The sequence below is a fragment of the Hippocampus comes genome, unplaced genomic scaffold (genome assembly GCF_001891065.2).
Source record: "Hippocampus comes isolate QL1 unplaced genomic scaffold, H_comes_QL1_v1.1 scaffold158, whole genome shotgun sequence".
NCBI classification, from domain to species: domain Eukaryota; kingdom Metazoa; phylum Chordata; class Actinopteri; order Syngnathiformes; family Syngnathidae; genus Hippocampus; species Hippocampus comes.
In genome coordinates, this window is record NW_017805548.1 from 3,967,929 (window position 1) to 3,986,378 (window position 18,450).

Consider the following 18,450-nt stretch of genomic DNA (forward strand, 5'->3'; position numbering starts at 1 on the left):
GCGAACCAAACTCTGACATCGGTGGTATTGGGACCGAACAGCCCGTATCAGGGGGTTCAGTACCCCATACTCCCAAAGCACCCCCCAAAGAACTCCCCGAGGAACATAGTCAAACACCTTCTCCAAGTACACAAAGCACATGTAGACTGATTGGGCGAGTTCCCACGTACAATGAATACTTACAATGACAAAAGTGGAACTAAGAATGAGGCAAAATGGACTATGAACTGAGAACAAGGAATGTCTCGAACAGTGTTTTTCAAACTTTTTTGAGCCAAGGCACACCACTAGCTGAAAATGTGAACCCCCCCCCCCCGCTTATTTTAACAATTAACGTGTTATATTGTTACTATAACCGTTTTTAACATTGAAGAATGATGTTATAACAGCTTGAATTGGAATCAAATGAACACAAAGAAAACAGTATTTTATCATCTTTCATATTTATTGTTTCACAGTCGTCCTGCATTCATGCGTCACAAATGCGCTTGTCTCTCGTCGAAACACAAAGCAATTGGCTAGAATTGGCTAGCTGTTCCTGCTCCCTAGCCGTATGGGAGGGTACGACATGATTACTTTCTGGGCGAAAGACCGCACAGGCATACAAATTGGATATTTTCCCACGGCACACCTGACAATGTCTCGCGGCGCACCAGTGTGCCGCGACACATGGGTTGAAAAACACTGGTCTAGAAAATTCAGGCACTTGGTACGAGAGTCTTGAACAAGGAAGTAATAATCCGACAACGAGTGGAGACAGGGTAGATGGCGGCGCCAGAGGGCTGGTCTCAACCGTCTTGAGAAGAGAAACCTGGAAAACTGGATGCACCTTGAGGGTAGGTAGTAGGCAAAACTTGATGGACACCGGGTTGATGATGGTTTCCATTTCGAACGGGCCGATGTAACGAGGTCCCAGATTGCGTGAGGGACAGGCCAGATACAGATCCCGCTTCGACAGCCGTACCTCTACTGAGGTTAGTAGTCAGGGATAAGGTGCCGAACTGACAATTTCGTGATGCCGTGCAAGACAACGCGGCTCTGGTCTCCTTCCAAACCCAGTGAGCCCATCATAGATGGAGCTGGATGGATGGGATCTCCATTAGGGCCTCCTGTGACAGGAACAAGGGTGGCTGGTAACCATAAGCTGACTTGAAGGGAGACTGACCTGTAGATCACAAGAGTATTCCACCCAGGGTATATGAATGGACCAAGACATCATTGGTGGAGATGAACACAACCAAGGTCTTGTGTGACATATTCGGTTTGACCTTTAGTCTGGGGATGGTAGTCTGAGGATTGACTAATCATGGCTTGACAAAAGCGTTTCCGACATTCGAGACAAATTGTGGACCCAAATCGGACACAATGTCCCATGAAGATGAAGCATGTGAGTCACAAGAAGTAGGGCCATTTCGAATGCAGAAGGGAGTTTGGATAGTGGCACGAAGTGTGCCAACTTAGAAAATCGATCCACAACTGAGAATCCAATGGACTTGCCAAGAGATACAGTAAGACCAGTGATGAAGTCTTGGGATATGTGGGATCATGGATGAGGAGGGACCGGTAATGGATGCAGTAAATCAGCCAGTGGACAATGAGATGACTTGCTGCAGGCACAGGTAGACCCAATTAACTTTTTTCATTTCCGGCCAACAAATTCTCTGTGAAATTAGAGTGTAGGTGCGATGGATACCATGTGTGCGTGTGGTTGCTCTCTCTAGTGTTGTATCCGCGAGTGAGTGTTCTTGTCTTTAAATAGGATCTCTGCAGAGCCTGGAGAGCGGCCCTTCCTAATTGTCCAACAAGTAATGGTACCAAGTTTAAACATCCTCTGTGGCATGACAGGAGTCGGCGGTATATCTGTAAGCAGTAGCCTGCTTTCTATCAGCCGACAACCAGTGCTTTCAAGAATTGTTGGTTCTTGTATTAGTTAGTTTTAGGTTAGATCCTTTGTTTGCGTGCCAGCTTTTGCTGCCTTTTGTTTTTAACCCATTTTCTGACCTTTTCGTTTAATACATTGAAAATAGAGTTTTTGAATCTTTTTTGCCTTTGGGCTAATTTTTGTTATATTAAACCGATTACCTTGTTACCTTGGACTGTTTTTTTGTTTTGTTCGTTTTTTTACCCTTGGGAGTCATTTCCTTCTCCTTTTATGTGAGGCAACTAACCCACCACGGGTGCGTAACAGTATTCGAAAGGTGTCTTGAACGCGGTTTTCCACTCCCCCTTTCCGTATATGAACTAAGTGGTATGAATTGAGGAGAAGATCGTGGCTGTTTGTAAACTTGCGAAAGGGGAATCTACAAGTGGGAATTATACTTATTTTTAACAGTGATGTCATTGAGGCCTCTATAATCACAAGGTCTTAATGAATGATCCTTCATTTCTGTAAAGAAAAACCCTGTGCCAACAAGAGATGTGGAAGGACGAATTCGTCCCACAGCAAGCAAGGACGAAATATAACCTTGAAATGCCTGCTGTTCAGGCTGAGAGACGTGATAAAGTTCAGAACTAGGAAGTAAAACACTGGACATCAACTCAATGGCATAATCATATGGGTGGTGCAGTGGTAAAGACTGCGTGCAGTCTTTGCTAAGCATTCATCCATTATCCGAGCCATTTAGCCTCACGATGGTCGCGGGTGTGCTGGGTAGTGTAAACATTGAGTCTTTTTTAAAGGTATAATGTTGCGATTTGAAATTACTTTCTTATGTGTGATGTCTGTGATCTGTTTATTTTTCCCTACAAATTCAACAACTGAGGGACGATACACCAAGAGCCTGGTGATTCCATAATTTTTGCCAGGGGTTTTAGCAATGATAACAAGCTTCAGCTAAAACAAAAAGAACACAACAAGACAAAATGATAAAATCTGGATGGATAATAAAAATTCCCAAAAACAATAGGGACCTCACAGCGGTCGCTGATCGGGACATAATATTATTAATCCATCCATCCATCTATTTTCTCATGTGCTTATCCTCATAAAGGTCGCGGGCGCGGAGCTTACAGCAGCTGTCTTTGGGCAGTAGGCGGGGGACAACCTGAACTGGTTGCCAGCCAATCCTCGGGCACACATAGACAAACAACCGTTCCCGCGCACAATCACACATTGGGATAATTTTGAATGTTTCATGAACTTGCCATGCATGTTCTTGAAATGCCGGAATCGAACCCTGCACCTCTATGCTGTGAGGCGCACGTCTATCACCATGCCGCCTCATAATAATAATAATAACCATAATAATAATTCCTCCAAAAACATTAGGGCCCTTGTGGGATCCGGTTCAGTTGGGCAGTTGTGAAAACACCAAAAGGAGCGAGCTTGGTTTGGCACAAATCAGTTGGTTTGAGACAAACACAGCCTGCCTTTGAGCACATTCATGTTTTTCCGCAAACGGCTTTGTGCCCCACTCCTTGAGCCATCCCCTTAATATGGGAGAGGGATTTGTGTGGAGCAATGAATCAAGCCACTCAGTGGTTGGGAGCGAACAGGGACTCTGGCAAGATATGAGAAAACAGATTCTTGTTGTAGTTGTCAAGACTCCATTATGATGGCAACAATGAACATTTTCTATCACCAGACACACATCATTGGGGCATCCATCTGGATCCAGGTCTGGTGATGCGTCTCAATTGGAGCATCTGGTGGCCTGGCAGGGCAAAGCCTGAAGAGGCTACGTGGGTCCCCCTTCTCATGAACTCCCAACTCAGGTGCAGTGCGAGCTATTTGACGGCTGAAAGCGAGGACCCTAGGGTGCCTGGCTGAAAAAGCTGACTCATGGGATGTGGAAATCAGAACTCTGGCAAGGAAAGAGCCTGAGCTAGTATGCAAAGTTCCAGCAAGAGACATGTTGACTCCCCTTGACGCATGGCTTTGTTCTGTAACCTGTCATCTTGAGGAGGGTTGGACTCCCTTTTTTTTTCCACTAACATTTTGATACGATGTTTGGCACAAAATCCATGTCAAGTTGCGGCAAATATTGTTGGCAAAGCCCTCAACTCAGACAAGACAAAAGCTTACACCCAAGTGAATTTAACAGAGTACATTATTTCACATTTCAATCCTGACAAATGTGCCAGATCTCGACACTAACATTTGCATGGGTGCGATCAACTTTTTCAGTTCATCGAAGTAATCAGCCCACAGCATACAATAAATCAGTTTCCGCGTCTTAAGCTAGTGACTGCTTAATACAAGTTCGAGATCTACCCATATTATGTTTTACAACAGTAGTACCAGCACTATTTATAATTCCACATGTAGGATCCTGCATTACACCGGCAGGATCCTGCATTTGCGCTGTGTAACCCGATGACATTTTTACCAGCACACATTGAAAAAAGAATGCAAGTTGGGAACAGTTTTCTTATGCCTCCAGCCAAATTGCATTGTTCATACAAACCAATTTAAGGACATGCAAATAAAAACATTTAATTATATTTACCTTTAAGACAGAAGAAACGATTGTTGGTGAAAGATGCCTTGGACACTTGTCAGGAAGCAGACTAGCTTTTCTCGATCAACTAGTGTCAGTTTCTTTTTTTCCTGACTGGGACTCAAACTGTGACTTTTCAAACAGTCTTCACTCACAAACAATTGGACTAATTTTATTTTTCTCCCTTTATGACAGCGCACCAATGATGGAAGTGGAAAATTTCACAATTTTCATCAAAAACAGTATTCGATTTCCAACCTTCAACTACACAAAGTAAGTTGATGTGATAAAATGTGAAATGGTAAAATTTTGATGAATGTTTCACTTTTCAAGTTCAAGGTTTATTTGGAAAGCACATTGTAGCACTGTAAACACTGTCCAAAGTGCTGTATATATTAAAATATAACACTGTGCAGAAACACAATGATGAGGGAGAAACCCAAAATCAATAGAAAATACTAATTAAATATTAATTTAAAAACCATAAGAAATAATAAGATGCAAATTGAACAATAAGATGCAAATGTCCAGCTCAGTTTGTGTTGAACGTCAGCGTAAATAAATTCATTTTTAAACTGGACTTAAAACATTTAATGGATGAGGCAGAGCGACTGTTCAGACGAAGCTCATTCTAGAGTTTTGGTCCAACGACAGCAAACACCCTGTCCCCTCTGATTTTCAACCTTGAATGGGGGCAGGTTAACAACAGTTGGTCACATGACCTCAGGGCTCTTACTGGGGCATACAAACAGCATTTCAGACCAATAAATGTCGGGAGCAAGATCATTCAATGATTTGAACACAAGCAATAAAATTTTAAATGGAATTCTAAGAGACATGGGGAGCCAAAGAAGTGACTGCAGCGCAGGGGTAATGCGATGTAAATGCCTTCTATCTGTCAGCAGGCGAGCAGCCACATTCTGAACCAATTGTAGGTGACGAATGGATAAAGGATCCAGGCTATAATACAAGGAATTTCAATGCTGTAATCCAGACATGCTGTAAAAAAACATTTGAATTAGTTTTTTCCAGCTGGTCTGAAGTCAAGTCAGGATTTTACTTGAGCAATCAGTCACAGCTGAAAGAAGCTTGCTTTTACCACTTCGCTGGTTTGCTTATCTAGTTTAAAAGAATTGTCAATCATGACCCCATGATTCTTTGTACAGGAACTGTGAGGAACACCAAGGTCAATGGCATGGTCTGGTTCACTAAACACGATTACTTCAATTTTATTGTCATTTAACGTCAGAAAGTTAGATTTAGCCAATCTTTCACTTCTTTCAGACAGTTTTGAAAAGACTGGAATGAACCACCTTTAGATGTGAATAACATATATCTGAACATCATCTGTAAAATAATGAAAGAAGATGTGATATTTCCTGAAAAATTGAACCGAGTGGCAACTTATACAAGGGAAAAAAAAGACGGGCCCAGTATAGAGCTTTGGGGCACTTGACGCATAAGGCGTGTGTGAGCTGACGAAAAAGGGCCAACTCTCTCTCTCACACACACACAAAAGTATCCCAATGAGATACGGTCAGAACCATTCCTGAGCAGTGTCTTTAATTGCAACATCTAATTCTACCCCTGATAATAAAATCTCATCTACAGTATCGGAAGCTGTAGTGAGATCGAAAAGCACCAAGACAGCTGACTGACTAGACTAGAATTCATTATTATAAAAAGATCACTAAAAATGTTTAGCGTTGATCAGAGAAAGCTGAAGAATGAGATTGGCATGCTTTGCTGGAGGCCTGACGTGGGAAATGGAGTGGAGGTTCCAAACGGTCCACACCTTCGTTACAAAAGACAGGCTTTAATTTGTTGTCATAAATCACCCTTCCTCCTCCCGAGTCCTCACAAATAAAACATGAAATTTCGGGTTTCCTTCGGGCTCGTTAATTGGTCGGGCTCGGGCCGGGTTGGGCTTTAATACCCGCGGGCCGGGTCGGGTTGGGCTGGATTTTTTAGGCCCGATCTTACCTCTAAAACACATATCTATCTATCTCCACGCGTAGACACATATGGTAGAGGTCCCTCTCAGCCAATGACATGCCAGGCTGATGCTCGATAATAGCCAGTGGCAGAGCAGCTATAAGTATGTTGCGTTCAAGAAACTCGGAGCTCCGACTCGCAGCCCATACTGTATTTTTACCTTTCATACCTTGAAATTTCTTTCGTAACAAGGGGCAATATTGTCCTGTTGAGACATTTCATAACTTGAAAATTTCGTATGAAGAGACGTTCGTAAGTAGAGGTACCACTGTAGTGGATATCTGGATTGCTCAAACGTAACCCTGCTAGTAATACTGTATCAAAACTGACTGTATTATGAGTTACAGTATATTTTTTTCTCTCTGTGCAGAGGCAATTTCCTCCCAACCATCACTGGCAAGTACATCAATAAATGTAACTTTGACATGGTTAACAATACTTACTGCCCTATCTTCAAAGTGGGAGATGTAGTCCGCTATGCACAGCAAAACTTCACCAAACTTGCAGACAAGGTAACATGCACTAAATGTATTTCCTTGTGACTGTGTTTCACATTGTTCACATACAGTATTTAATCCATTTGCATGACTTCTCAACAATGTGTGTGGACGATGAGTACAAATACCTCATATGGAATTTCCTATAAAACTAACAAAATCAAGGAGAACATGGACACAGGGAAACGTGAAATGGATAAATGAATTTTAGTTCATATTACTCTTCATAATCACATAAAAGCAGATTCAATATAACTGACTGATATGACATGCAGAGCAGAAGAATGCAGCATATACATATTTGTGTGTGTGTGTTGACGGCCCGTCAACTTCACAGCGCAGAGGTACGGGGTTCAATTCCAGCTCCGGCCTCCCTGTGTGGAGTTTGCATGTTCTCCCCGGGCCGGCGTGGGTTTTCTCCGGGTACTCCGGTTTCCTCCCACATTCCAAAAACATGCATGGCGGGCTGATTGAACACTCCAAATTGTCCCTAGGTATGAGTGTGAGCGCGGATGGTTGTTCGTCTCTGTGTGCCCTGCAATTGGCTGGCATCCGGTTCAGGGTGTCCCCCGCCTACTGCCCAAAGGCAGCTGGGATAGGCTCCAGCACCCCCCGCGATCCTAGTGAGGATGAAGCGGTTCGGAAAATTAATGAATATATATACACACACACACACACACACACACACACACACACACACACACACATATATATATTGTGCCCTGTGATTGGCTGGCAATCAGTTCAGGATGTACCCCGCCTACTGCTTGAAGACAACTGGGATAGGCTCCAGCATGCCACGCGACACATGTGACATTGGCTCAACAGTCGTGTCGTGGCTTCACCACACCACGCTCAGATGTTACTGAGTGGTGCGCGTCAGGGGGGATTCAGAAGTATGCGCAAAGCTGACTGAAAAATAAGTAGGTATATGCCATATACATTCATTTACCCTGGACTGCAACACTGCTCTGTACATATTAGGATCTCGTGGAATATATATGACTCTTTTTCTCCATGTGACTCATTGGTAGGGAGGAGTGATAGGAATAAAGATTGGCTGGATGTGTGATTTGGACAAATCAGATGACCAGTGCAACCCTTCATACTCATTCACTCGACTGGATGCGATGTCACAGAAGAATGCTGTCTCACTTGGTTACAATTTCAGGTATTTAAATTCAAGATCAGGAAGATATTTAATAATAATAAATGCAGATTAAACTGAAAGAAACATATTCACTGAGCTTTTTCAAAGTTCCTTTACATCAAGAGTTACATGAAATGTTATTTGAACTATACCTTGATTCATCCATCCATTCATCCACTTCCGCTTATATAAGATCAGGTCACGGGGGCACCAGCTTTCCCAGACTTCGATGCTATTTCATCGAGGTCTTCCAGGGGGATGCTGAGGTGTTTGCAGTCCAGCCAGTCGACATAGTCGAAATGCCCAGAACACCACACGAGAGAGGCATCCAAACTTGATACTGAGGCCACCAAACTAGACCCTCTCAACCACTTTACTACACCTAGAAATTCTGTCCATCAAGGTTATGAATACAGTGCATGATGAAGAGCAGCTGTGGCGCAGTCCAAACATCAATGGAAATGAATCAGACTCAGTGTCAGCAATGCAGACCAAACTTTGACATTGGTTGTCCAGGGACCGCACAGGCCATATTAGGGGTTTCAGCACTTCCCAGAGCAGTGTTTTTCAACCCGTGTGCTGCGGCACACTGGTGTGCCGCGAGACATTCTCAGGTGTGCCGTGGGAAAATATCCAATTTGTATGCCTGTGCGGTCTTTCGCCCAGAAAGTAATCATGTAGTACCCTCCCATACCGCTAGGGAGCAGCAACAGCTAGCCAAATGCCTTGTGTTTCGACGAGAGACAAGCGAAATTTGTGACGCATGAATGCAGGACGACGGTGAAACAAGAAATATGAAAGATAAAAAAAAAAAAGAAATATGAAAGATGATAAAATACTGTTTTCTTTGTGTTCATTTGATTCCAATTCAAGCTGTTATAACGTCATTCTTAAATGTTAAAAACGGTTATAGTAACAATATAACACGTTATATTGGGGGAGGGGGGGTTCACATTTTCAGCTAGTGGTGTGCCGCGAGATTTTTTTCAATGAAAGAAGTGTGCCTTGGCTCAAAAAAGTTTGAAAAACACTGTCTCAGAGAACTCCCTGGGGCACATGGTTGAATGCCTTTTCCAAGTCTACAAAACACATATACAGTATTTTCACGACCATACGACACACCAAATTAAAAGGTGTCGTGTCAGTTTAAAACATACACAAGGCACATAATATTATTGGATGCTGACATGGTAAAACATACACTAACTTAAAAAGTATTCTAGCATACATGCACACTAGTATATGTTTTTAAATAGGCAGTAGGAGCAAAACTTAGTTTGGTTGTACTCAATTTAACTTAAGTATTTAACAATGTACTCACGTTATTTTTTTATCAATCCTTATCCACAAATCCATCAAGGTGGCTTCCGCACTTGGAGCGTAAGATGGCCAGCTTTTTCTTGTAATCAGCCGGATGTAGCTGTGCCACGGTGGTCCTTGCCCTGATGGCTAGATGGCACCGTTTTGACAAAACACAAGCACCATGCACCATGGATTAGTTGACGATACCCATGGTAACTGATAGCTTGCAGTTGATACTGTGCTTCGTAAGCGTGTCTCTTTGTAGCTGCCATTTTCAGGATGTTGTTTTGCACAATGCGCATAATGGGGGCGTGCCTGAGCATCCCCTTTCACGCCCTCCCTTCCCACTTAACGTACGTATAGTGTCCTCGGTTACATCCGCCTTTCATCGATATAAGCAGCATGTGGGCACATCAGTCAGTCAAGCGGACCCCGCCGGCTACCGCATTATGAAGCGCCCTGTCCATTTTGGAGAAAATTCAAGACTTTCATGTGTGTCCTATGGTCATGAAAGCACAGTACACACATATAGACAGGGAGGGTAAACCCTGCTGAATAGTTCCCCAACTCAAAGAGCGAGTCCTCAGAGGGAACACTCTCCAGCACACTCTTCTAGGACTACAAAAAAGGATGGGTACTCTGAACTGCTCTTTGGGGCATAGGCACAAACTACAGTCAGGATCCAATCCCCTGACTCGAAGGCGGAGGGAGACTACCCTACCATCCACTGGGATTAAACCCCAAACTACAGGCACCAAGTCAAGAGGCAATTAGTAATGTATACCCAAACCTGCTTGGTGACTCTCACCGTGGGCAAGTCAAGAGAGTGGAATGAAGTCCAACCCCTCTCCAAAGGGCGAAGACCAGAGTCCCAGCTGTGTGTGGAGACAAGCCCAGCTATGTCTAGTCAAAATTTATCTGCCTTACACACAAGCTTGGATTCCTTCCCTACCAGAGAGTTGACATTCCACATCTCAAAGACAGCTTCTGTAGCTGGATATAAGATCACCCAGTTCCCTGACTTTGACTGCCACCCATCTCACAGTACACCTGACCACTTCGGCCGCTCTCATAAGAGGGGAGCACATAATAATAATAATAATAATAATACATTTAATTTCGAAAGCGCTTTTCATCGTACTCAGACACTTTACAGGAGTTTAAAACATGGGATAAAATGTACGCTTTAAAGCCAAGCATATATGATTTAAAACAAACACATTTCGAAGAAGAAAAACAAAGCAGAAATGGGTAAAAGAGATTAAAAGGTGTTAATAGCATTGCGGAACAGGTGAGTTTTAAGAAATGATTTGAAGGACTGGAGGTCAGTACAGTCTATGATGTAATGATCAATTCATGACACACAGAATCATGAATCCTAATTTGTTTCATATAACCCAAGATTTATGTTTTCTTTGTTGGAGGTTTGCCAAATATTATAAGATGGAAAATGGGACTGAGTATCGTACACTGGTGAAAGCCTATGCTATAAGGTTTGATGTACTCGTCAATGGAAATGTGAGTATGTTCATGCACTTCGGTGATGTTAAAAAGAAGTTTCTTTATGACATTTATGAATGTTTTCTATTTTAGGCAGGCAAGTTCAACATGATTCCCACACTTATAAACATGGTAGCAGCCTTTACTTCAATCGGAGTGGTGAGTGTGACGGAACGTTGTACAAAATAGATGGAATGTAAATCTAAGACTGATCATCTTACAGTATAGATTATATGACTCCATAGTAAAATCCCTTGAATAATCGGCTCAGCCTCTTGCTTGATATCTTGAGTGGGAGAGGAGAAAAACATCAAATTGGGGTCAACTGGTGAGAACCTTCCATTCACAGCATTCCCACTGATTTAGGCCCATAACACCTCCAGAGCGCTCCAACACCTTCCACGATTAGGTCTAGTGCAGGCCACAACATCACTGTTAAATTTTGTTAAATCTCTGTTGCATTTTATGAAATGAAATGGCATTCCACATGATTTTGGAGGCATGTGTCATAACAACTGTATGTGCGAATCAAGGGTGATTGAGATCACTTTATCAATGTAATTACCTCGACTTCATCGTTGCACGAATGCATAACATGAGGGAAAAAGTAAAAAGTCAACAAACAATTAAGTCATCCATTCAACAACCATCATGTGAAAATTCAAAAATACAAATTTTATGGCAGCTCTTTTGTGTTGTGTGTTCTTGAATTGACTAAACACTTACACTCAGATGTAATCAACGTTTGGAGACCTTGTTTCCTTAATAAGTGCTCTGCAGTAATAAATGATGTGCTTTGCGCAAGTTGTGATCGTCTGCTGATTTAGCATTTTTCATTTAGGGTACTGTGCTTTGTGACATAATATTGCTGAACTTTCTGAAGGGAGCAGCACTGTACAAGGCCAAGAAATTTGAAGAGGTAAGGTGAATACATTTTGTGAGTGTTGTAGATGCAGGTCTGAGAGTTTGGGACTAGATTATATGACATATGTGTAAAATGGTGTGTTATCTTTTAAAACTGGTTCCATACATAGGGTTCGAGTTTCAATCGCCACACCCACACAGAGCACACCGATACTCACTGAAAGATGAACCCCTCAATCTGACGGGGGATTCTGTACATAGTAAATATTATCTGTCCATCTATCCATTTTCCAATCCGCTTTATCTGCATAAGGGTCGTGCGGGTGATGGAGCTATCTTCGAGCAGTAGGTGGGAGACACCCTGAACTTGTCGCCAGTCAATCGTAGGGCACACAGAAACAAACAACCATTCGCGCTTCCACTCACATCTACGGACAATTTATAGTGTTCCGTTAACCTGCCACGCATGTTTTTGGTATGTGGGAGGAAACGCACGCGCCACGGGTAAACATGCAAACTCCACAGAGCCGGAATCAAACCCTGCACCTCTGCACTGGGAGGTCGACACGCTAACCAGTGGACCACCGGGACACAAAAACTAAAACAAACAAAAATGATTACAGCACTGCAGAGGAATATAATATTTCGCAGCACAGTCTTTAGGGCACTGATGTGTTTGCACTGCTCCCTTGAGGCCAGTAGGCATTCAGAGGAATTTGAAAATGCCAAAGGGTGTAATCACAGCCATCTTGGTCACATCTTGAAGGTAACCGCGCACCAGATCAACCTGGGAAAGGATGGTGGGCAGAGAAATCCTGTATGTCGACATTCACATGAGCAGTTTGAGTCGATCTATCATGATCCATTCTAGCTTACCTCCAATGTCCATCACAAAGCTCTAAGGCCCTGCCTCCACCACCCAGAAAGCCCCCTCATGAGTGGACTACAGGGGCCTTCGTGGCAGAGGATGACGTACTTGGCTGATGTATGTCTGCGAGCACATAGAACTGGGCAGCCTGGTGAGATGTAGGAACGGTGCCAAAAATGTCAGCAAACACCTGGAACACAGCCCATTGAGAGGCTGCAGACCAGGTAGGGGCCTACGGCATTCGGGAGAAAGTCCTCCAGGACATGCAGTGGCTGACCAAAAAGTAGGTTAGCAGAAGAGGCCTTATGGCAGGTCTTGGGCACAAAGCGGATACCCAGCATGACTCAGGTGAAACAGTTAGCCCAGTTGTTGTCCGTGACGTTGACCCACAGAGGGGATTTCATAGAACGATGTTGCCTGGTGGGTGGTGCGCCGCAGAGGGGTGAATCTTCATTCCCACATCCTCAGCTACTGTCGTGACCTCTGGGCCCTTGTCAAAGGTGGGGTCAGCTGGCTTTCCGAAGCGAGCAACCCAGGATGCGTTGAATGCTCGTGCCATTTCTGCTAATTTAGTCACTGACAGGGGAACAACGTCCGGCCACCTGATGGTCCTGTCCACCATGGTGAGGAGATAATTGAACCCACCGGAGGCAGGCAGGGGTCCCACCAGGTCCACGTTTACATGGTCAGAATCAGAATATCTCTCTTACATTCGAAAGGGTGCCAGTCAGGATCTAGTATGACATTATACCTTGGCACGCCATACAAGGGTCAGCCCACATCCTGATATATTTCTTGAGGACCGACCAGACAAACTTGGTATCCACCAGGTTAGCTGAAGCCTTCACACCTTGCTGGGAAAGGCTGTGGATGGTGTCGAAAACACTGCACTGCCAGCCAGCAGGCACCATGGGACATGATTGACTGGTAGAGAAGTGTGGCATTGACGTCATCAAATATGATGTCCTCCAGAAGCAGTGCAGTGGTAGCCATATGGTAGGCCTGTGTGCCAGAGTCGACTGCACGATCGGCAGGCATCGCAGCGTAATCAAGCCGCAGGTGACCAGCCCATACAAGTGACCATGAGGCAGTCGGCAACATAGTCACATGCTGAATTCTGTAGTGAACTCAGATATGGCGGCAAGCTGACGTTGCTGCTGACCAGACGACAGCTCCGAGGTCTTGGCGATGGTAAATGTTAGTGGCTTGCTCAACAAAGGCAGTGAACTGGCAGTCCTCCAAGAAGTATTGCAAGTGCCGGGTGGCGTGGAGAAGGCCTTGGGGCTCTCTCTCAAAGGTGCTGTACTTCCTCTCTTTGACATGGAGCTGCCTGCTGAAGAAGGTCAATGTTTGCCAGGCCCCTCCCATCCACTGCTCACACACTCCTCCTAATTCAAGACCTGACGTGTTTGTCGGGAGGGCGATAGGGCATTGGGGGACTGGCGTGCCAGCAGAGTTGCATTGGCGTATCACAGTCTTCACCCTTGGAAGAGTTGAAAGCCTGGGTCATCACCAGGGACCAATCCACTTCATCTTTCAGCCCTTTCCTCCACAGGGCCTCATACAAGGGCCGCATGATGTGAGGTGCATGCAAAAAGGAATGATTTTTTTCTTTTATTTCAGTTTTCAGTATCAAATGGTTCACTCAAAAAAGTCAGTCAAAATTATTCCGTTTTAACAAGGGTTGAATTCTTTTTTAAAATTTCAGGAAAATGTATGTACTTTAAACCTTTTCTGTTACACACTAAAAAAACAATATTAAAGTTATTCTTTGTAAGTTCATCTTTTCTTGAATGCTATTAGCGATACAATGTTTTGCAGGGGTTTACTTCTTACAATTTTACACAATTTTTACACTTCCACTTGAGTAAAATGCTTGAGTTGATACTTCATCTTCTGGAAACCACACCTCTGTGAGGGACACATTTTGATGTCAGACTTCCTTGTCATTTTTTTCATGCTTCAAACCTAGTGTGATTTCAGCTTACTTCACACGAGTAGAAGTGTCAAAGAGAACCAATATTGCTAACCTTTAAAGTGCAAATTCTGTTATCTATTGGCTTTAAGATTAGACTAGAAGACTTAAGTTTAATGATTCTAATGTAAACATTTTTGGTCACTGGGTGGCAATTTCACCAAAGGCAAGAAAGTAACACAGGGAGTCGGTGGATATAATCCGGTTTTGCCAACCCAACCAGAAGCTGAGTTGCACCGCATGTTTACAATTAATAATAGCTGAGTAAAGTTCTACATCATCTCATCTCAGTGGGCACACTCCTGAGCAGGGGTCACCAATTATTGGCCCCACGTTGGTGAGTCCAACTTTCACCCGAAATCAGCTGGGATAGGCTCCAGCCCCCAAGGACCACATGAGTAGCCCGCAGCCCTGTCTAAAAAAACAAAAAACAAAAAATCTTAAACCACCAACTGTACATTGTGATTTTCTAGGAATGTTCTTGAAGTGATACTTTGGGAATGTAAACACTGGCATATAGTCATAACATATGATTAAAGGTAATTTGAGGAATTGTGTTCAGAATTGTGTCTCACCACTGGTAGCCCTTCGCATTAATGAGCACCCATGAAGTCACTCTCATTTTCAAAAAGGTTCATGACTCATGCTCCAGAGGGTCTGAAGCCTGTACTTCCTCTTTATATCATTACTTCCTCCAGTTGCCCTTCTCAACATGTGCAGTTCCTGTTTAACAACCATATGGTTCTGAATGCACTCTCATCCAGAGAATTCCTTTCCATAAATGTCCATAACCTGGATCTCTCTATCTTAAAATACATGTGATAAATGTGATAAAAACTTGAAAACTCTTCTGTGCAGGCAATGTGGGTTGTGACTAAATGAAAAGCAGGGGTGTCCAAACTCAGTCCTCAAGGGCCACTGTCCTGCCTGTTTTCTATCTCTCTGAAATGCAACACATCTGATTCAGACAATCAGGATCATTGTAATGCTGCTTTCGAGGCGGCTGATGAGCTGATTATTTGAATCAGGTGTGTTGCACCTGGGAGAGATGGAAAACAGGCAGGACAATGGCCCTCCAGGCCTGGAGCTGGACATCCCTGCTGAAAAGGGTTGTTGGTTTCTATAGGTGCCTTGCGACGAGTTTTGGGTCGAATCCGACTTTCACCCGAAATCAGCTGGGCTATGCTCCAGCACCCCATAACCCTGAACTGGATGAGCGGTGTTAAATATGCGTAGTTGGGCAGTAAAATTATGAATCATGTCATCTTTTTTTTTTTTTTTTTTTGAAAGACATGGTTTACGTTTCTTCCAAAAAAGTCCTAAGGATGGATGGATGGATATATATGTTGAGTTCATGTAACTGCACAACTTTGTATCCTTAATTTGCCTCATATGTTATAGGTATCGGACAACTCACTGGATTCTCTAAACAACAGGCTTTATCGCAGCCAGCCTTCATTTCAACAAAATGAAAGTTTTATGAAGCCCAGTGACTTCGGAGCTTACTCCATTGAACATTACAGCTAACGATGAGAGTGTCCAATGAAGGGTTGGTTTTTAAAAAAAACTATAAATAATGTATTTGAAAAATATCCCAAAATATTTGCATGATGAATGTTAGTCTTTTTTTTTTCAAAAATAGAAATCAGGAGTGTAAAATAATTCTTATTTTAGTTTTCCATAAAGGAATTACAGTCGAACCTTGGTTTACAAACAATACGATTTAGAAACAATTCGTTTTAAGAATTTTATTTTCCTTTTCATAAAGAAAAATTAGCTTGGGTTACACACTATTTTCAGTTTACAAACAGCTTTGTCATGGCTACAGGAGTTGTAGCCCGGGGTCCCCAACCGGCGGTCAAATTTAGCGTCCATTTAAAAGACATCTACAACAGATCGCAAGACTTAAGATATAAAGGAATAAGGGGGCTGATAGGAATGCTAGCGTCCAAGCGCATTTTTGGAATTAGGGAATGTCCAGATGACAGGGTTTTTTTTGGGGGGGTGGGGGGGGGGGCAGGTTGTAAACAATTTCAAACAGCATTTAAGGTCTTTTAGCTTTGGACGCTCAACAAGGTCAATTTTCAGAATGCTCGATGAAGGTCTACTTTGACATCCCTTCACTGGCTCCCTATACATTTTTGAATTATTTTTAAGATTCTATTATTGATTTTCAAACCTTTAAATGGCCTCGACTCATCTTACCTCTCTGAGCTGCTGCGTAGCTACGCACCTGCCCGGTAGGTCTGCGGACTAGACACTATTAGAGGTAAGAAGGACTAAGCGGAGGCTCAGAGGGAATTGAGCCCTTTCTGTTGATGGTCCCTCACTTTGGAATGACCTCCCACTGAACGTTTGGTCACCGCCCCCCCCCCCTCTTGTTTGTTGTTGTATGGATTATTTTGGCTCCACGTACAGCACTTTGTATAGAGCAGTGGTTGATTTAAAGTGCTCTATAAATACAGTTGAGTTGAATTTTAGCTTGCAGTGATAATTTTACAGTTTACCGCCAGCGAGTCCCAGGGACTCGCTGATCAGAAAAGTATGAGTCCCATTATGCATTTAGAGAGTCCCAAATTTCGAATTCTGAAATGGTCTACTGATTCAATTGCATATGATAATAACACAAACAACAACATATACATACAATTATAAACAAATGCTGCAAAAATTTAAATAATTCAGGAGCAGGCCTGAGGATTTCGGAAATTCACGGTAACCATTTTTCGGTTCCGTCGGCTTACCCAATGGGAAACCACGGTAATTAATTTTGGGTTCCGTAAACATTCATCATGGGAACCCATTTTTCTATGTTCACTGATATTCATAATCAAGAATTCTGAAACTCAAAAGTATAATGTTTCAGGGGTAAATGTTTGAAAACTATGCATTAACAATGGACATTACATCAGCAGCTGTGTACTCAAGGTTTATTAAAAAAAATAAATAAATGGATCAATATATGATGTACTACTCATATGGCATCATGAATGCAGCATACCACAAAATCAGAGTACAGGTATTTTTTTTCCAATATCACACTGCAAAGATTAATTTACTGGTAATCATTAATACAGGTCAGTATTGATGTGGTTTGACATCCTCTTCCCAAGACGAAGCATGTGTAATCTATCAATTTGACGAAAGAATCTAACACACGCCATTAGTTCTACCAACAATTAACATTAGCATTACTGCCCCTTGTGACGAATATTTTATTCATAAAGCTACCATGCTACAACCAGTAAATTATAGAATAACCAATACTGTTTCATCATATTTTTCATAGCGATTAGCCTATAGATCTAATGACCAACTTAGTAATCGTGTCTCCCGTCGTATCTCGCTCTCGTGTTCTGTGCATACCTCACAGTTTAGTGATACGCCCTTCGGACGATTCATACGAAACATCAGACTGGCATTCCCATTTCTTAAATGTCGTAATTAGTAGACCTTTGTGAGTTTTTTCGCCACCATCTGAAACTTTCATCCGCACGATTCCTCAGTTTGCGGACTAAAATAGCAACCCGCATGCGCACATAACGTTATCTGTTCTGTCCCCCCCGCCCCAAACACTAAAAACAAAACAAAATGAAAGGAAATTAGAAGAAACACACTCACACACCACACCACAAACACATACAGGCACAGTGAAATCGCATTGATCACACAGGAGAGATTTGATGGCGTACAGTCAACTCATGCGCAGTGACTTTTATGGTTAAACGATTTTTCGGTACCGTCAAAATGACGCCACGGAAATGACACACTACCGGTAACGACAGTTACCGTGAAATCCTCAGGCCTGCCGTAGTTTTTTTTTTTTGTTTCGTTTTGACTGAGAAATTTCCTTGCGTCCC

At 42.9% G+C, this 18,450-nt stretch overlaps 1 protein-coding gene across 1 annotated transcript in view; it reads left to right on the plus strand.

Annotated features, from left to right (window-relative positions):
- The window catches only part of LOC109521671 (P2X purinoceptor 3-like), a 29,554-nt gene extending 13,421 nt beyond the window's left edge, over positions 1-16,133 (plus strand). The window contains exons 6-12 of the mRNA XM_019879659.1: positions 4,635-4,712; positions 6,805-6,946; positions 7,966-8,102; positions 10,808-10,901; positions 10,977-11,042; positions 11,725-11,802; positions 15,992-16,133. Of these exons, the coding sequence (XP_019735218.1) occupies positions 4,635-4,712; positions 6,805-6,946; positions 7,966-8,102; positions 10,808-10,901; positions 10,977-11,042; positions 11,725-11,802; positions 15,992-16,117 (721 nt within the window). The 3' untranslated portion in view covers positions 16,118-16,133. The remainder of the gene's footprint in view (positions 1-4,634; positions 4,713-6,804; positions 6,947-7,965; positions 8,103-10,807; positions 10,902-10,976; positions 11,043-11,724; positions 11,803-15,991) is intronic.
- Positions 16,134-18,450: the final 2,317 nt, after the last annotated feature.